The sequence below is a fragment of the Fukomys damarensis genome, unplaced genomic scaffold (assembly GCF_012274545.1).
Source record: "Fukomys damarensis isolate Sample0158 unplaced genomic scaffold, DMR_v1.0_HiC HiC_scaffold_2, whole genome shotgun sequence".
NCBI classification, from domain to species: Eukaryota; Metazoa; Chordata; class Mammalia; order Rodentia; family Bathyergidae; genus Fukomys; species Fukomys damarensis.
In genome coordinates, this window is record NW_022900914.1 from 61,705,737 (window position 1) to 61,709,769 (window position 4,033).

At 41.7% G+C, this 4,033-nt stretch overlaps 1 gene segment (V, D, J or C); it reads right to left on the reverse strand.

The window, feature by feature from the left end:
- Positions 1-794: 794 nt before the first annotated feature.
- On the reverse strand, positions 795-1,615 carry LOC104863404. The segment is given in 2 exon segments: positions 795-1,210; positions 1,544-1,615. Coding segments are annotated over 2 exon segments (465 nt in total).
- Positions 1,616-4,033: the final 2,418 nt, after the last annotated feature.

Consider the following 4,033-nt stretch of genomic DNA (forward strand, 5'->3'; position numbering starts at 1 on the left):
CCCATGCGATGGGCTTCTTCATGTGCTCACTGCTTTGCCTTTGCCCCCGCAGGCCCCATCTACAGCTTGGATTTTATACGCAGGTCTTTTCTGTGAGAAGTCAGCGGCATCAGGCAGGCAGGTGCAGCAAGATGGCATCACAGACACTGGAGCTCTTATGCCTGTTGTTCTGGGTCTCTGGTGGTGAATTTTGATACTCTGATCCCTTCGGAGTAATATCAGTGTTAGACCAGAACACATAATTTTACATTATGTGGACACTTTGTGCAATTAGTGATCCAGAAAATACACTGATGTCAGAAACACTGTAATGCCTTGTGGTTCTGTGGCACAGAACTCTCCATCCTGTGCTGGGTCCCTAAGCAGAACGGTGCCCTTTGTCTCTGACCTTGGGGATCACTGGTTCTAACTCAGTCACTGTTGCCTCAGTGATGCACTTCCCTAGAGCTGAGATCTGAGGCTCCACATCCCCACTGGGCCCTGACAGGATACCACAGATGTGCAAGGTGAAGTTAAAACGCTAATAAAAGTACAGACCTAAGCTATTTTCATCTAATCATTTTAGGCTTATTTGTTTTTTGCTTCTGTGATTTGCGCCTATATAATTACAGAAAAGCACAAAATTTTCAGGGTCCAAAGGAATTTCTTGAAGTCAACCTTGTCCTTCTCCTCTTCCTGCGTCAGAGTCCTCAGCAGAGCACAGGTCCTGGCTGCTCTGCTGTCTTCCTCACTCTCAGTCCTGGGCAGAGGTCACAGCTGTACTTTTTAGTTCCGAGTTCTTCAACCTCTTCCTCTCACAGGGACTCAGACTGTGCAGTGCTGCTCTGCAGAAACAGCACAGAGGGTAGCTGGGCCTCCCCAGGCAGGGAGGTTTGTGTTCGGGGCTGTATCACTGTGGGAGGAGCATGTGTACTTTGGTAACAGTAATAAATTCCAGCATCCTCAGGTTCCACCCTGCTGATTCTGGGTGTGAAATCTGTGCCAGACCCACTGCCACTGAACCTGTCTGGGATGCCTGAATATCGGTTGGAAACTAGGTAAATCAGGCCTGTTGGAGCCTGGCCTGGCTTGTGTACCATCCAGTTCAAATAAGTGTTTCCATTACTGTGTACGAGGCTCTGACTGGCCCTGCAGGAGATGGAGGCTGACTCTCCAGGGGTGATGGACAGAGTGTGTGGGGTCTGGGTCAGCACCACATCTCCAGTGGATCCTAAAATAAGAAGAAATCAGCACGAGTTTAAATTTAATGTTGTGAGTTGTGATTTATATCCAAAAATATTTTATTTTAAGACAGGATTCAGGATTTGCATGAAGGGACTCTCTAGAATTCATGTGTATCATCCATTTCTTCCAGTGTAAGTTCATCATCAAGATCAAAAGCCATTGCTTGTGATTTTCTTCCTGTCAAAGAGCTAACCAGCATATTCCCGCTCTGAATGTGAAGCCATAAGAACTGATGTGTGCAGAGAACACATGGGAACAACAGGAGGGACAGGAAGCTCACCCTCCCCTCCTTTCCCTTCCCGGTCTTCCCTGTCCTTACCAGGGATCCAGAGCATCAGCAGCCCCAGGAGCTGAGCAGGAAGCCTCATTGTGAGAAGCTGAAGTCACAGTCAAGGCTAGAGAAGAGCTGAGCTTTTATCTCAGTGGTACAGGAAGGTCCTCCCTGGGGTAATATGCAAATGCCCTGGTGGATGCATTAGAGTGGAAAGAGTGAAGGGCAGGGTAGGAGCCTGTTTCTGGCTCAGGTGAGTAAGACCATCTGTGTATCTGGAGGAACCCCATGGAGATAGAGTCCACTCTGTGTGCAGGGTGAGTGCTGACTCCTACTCTGAAAGTGTGAATTTGTGAGGACACCTGGCTGTGCCCAACATAATACCAGAAACCCCAGAGGTGCAGTTGTGTGTTATTCTTAGCCATTGCTGGGTTAGAGGGCTCCTTGCTTAACAGGTTCTTGTTCTCTGAAGAGGAAGAAAGTATTCCCACCTCACCAGCATTCATCTTTGAAATTCTTTCCTTTGAATTGCATGGACTGGAGCTAGCAAAGTTCCCCTACTGTCTCCTCTAAGAAGGTGAACTATTATAACATTAGGCGAATGTTAGTGGGAATCTTTGTGTGGACATCATGGATAAACTCTGTGAAAGTACTCAAGTTCAAAAGAACTTATAAAAATAAAGAAAGATTCGTCTTGGGTGGAAAGCAGTTTGCATTTGTTGAAGGCAAGAGGAAAGTACAAAAATAATTATACCTAATAGAGTGAATATAAAATCCTGGATGCTAGTATATAAGATTATTGAATATCTTGTCATGATTATCTACACATAGATATATGTCTCAAAGTATGTATCCATGTGTTCATGTAGATCTGTAAGTGTGTACACATGCTTACACCCACACATTAATCAAAACATTTGCAAGGAGGAAATTCTCTTCCGATCTTATAGAAAGTGAACAGGGTATAATTGGATATTATTGCTTTCTGAAGGATCACTGAAATTTCTGTGCACATCTACACTTTTAAATAGACAAGGTGAGCCATTGTGCACAGTTTAAATGGAAATTCTATATGTCATACTAGAACACAGAATGTTGTGTTTTCATATCAAAAAGTAATTAGCATCCATGACTGACTTTTCCCCCGCTTCACCCAGAGCTGCTGAGAGACATCAGTTGCAGGCTTCCTTCCTCCCAAACTGTGAGAGGAGAAGCTTGGGCTTTTGTCATCCATGAGTCTGTTGCACTTTCTTGCCAACCGAAGGACAGCCACTGTGGAAAGTTAGGTTTTGTTAAGGTATATAATTGAGAATTCTTTCATATTCATTGGCAATATGAATAAAAGTCTCTAGGTATCTTTATCTTCTGTTTGCCTTTGTTTTCTTTTTTGGCTTTGTCATTGATGTATTGTTAGTTTTTATGTCTATCGTACAGTTACATTCATCATTAGGATCTTGTAACTTTACATGACAGATCTTGGTTCTCATTTTTTCTCCATACCCCTGACATCCCTTCTCCCCCTCCATCCTGCCCTATTTATAAAGATTTTGTCTCCAATTTCTCCTTTTCTCATATTTTTTCTTGTCCCTTATTTCCTTTCCCCTACCCTTCCGCTTCCCCTACTGGTTGCATTTGTTTTCTCTGTGTTACTTGGACGAGTTGGTATGCTTATGTTTGGTATTTCTGGATTTTAAAGGTCCTGTTCTTCATCTCCTTAACCCAAATAAGATGTAGTCAATGAAATGAAGCAAAACAAACACATTTTAGCTCATGGGAGCAGTCAATCAACACAGCTGTAAAGTTTGAGTAAGACGTAGAGGATGTAACCACTTGTTGGAAGCTGAGTTGGGCGCATGGTTCAGCTTTCATGTTCTATCCTTTGGAATTAGGAATTTCCTCAAACCATAGACCGCTTTCCTATGTATATTTGTACATTCCAGCAGTGCTAGGTAAAGTTTGAATCAAATGAATAATTTAAGGTCTTTACACTTTTTTAATAGATAAAAAAATCAAAAACATTGTTAATCATTTCTAAAATCTTCAAGCACGTACCAAGGTTTTGATTGAGATTTTGTAGGATAACTTAAATTGCATTCTATTAACCAGTGTGAATTTATTGCTCTTAGCATAGTTATGTTGAAATAAGTTTTTAAAGACAAAAAATATTATTTCAGTATACCTATGTGAAAAAAATAAGTAGAGATCAGATTAACTAAATAGATGGTTATAACACATTTCATCATATATAACTGTTTGATATTGAAGTTTCCAGACCCGATGAACCAGTCATGTCAGATGAAAAATACCCTGAGATGTCAATTTTTTATAGTTGATTAAGGACATCTTAGGCTTTCTTAGTTTCCTGAAGTTTTTACACAATGTGAAGTTTATAATTTTTTTCTTTAGTTTGATTTCACATTTTCCAAATCTGGAGTCTGGGTAGAGCCCTTTGCTCTCTGCTATTTCCTTTGTGTTCATCCCTACTCAAACGATCTGATTTGAAGAATCTCTGACTTGTGTGAGGCCCCGTGTCTATGG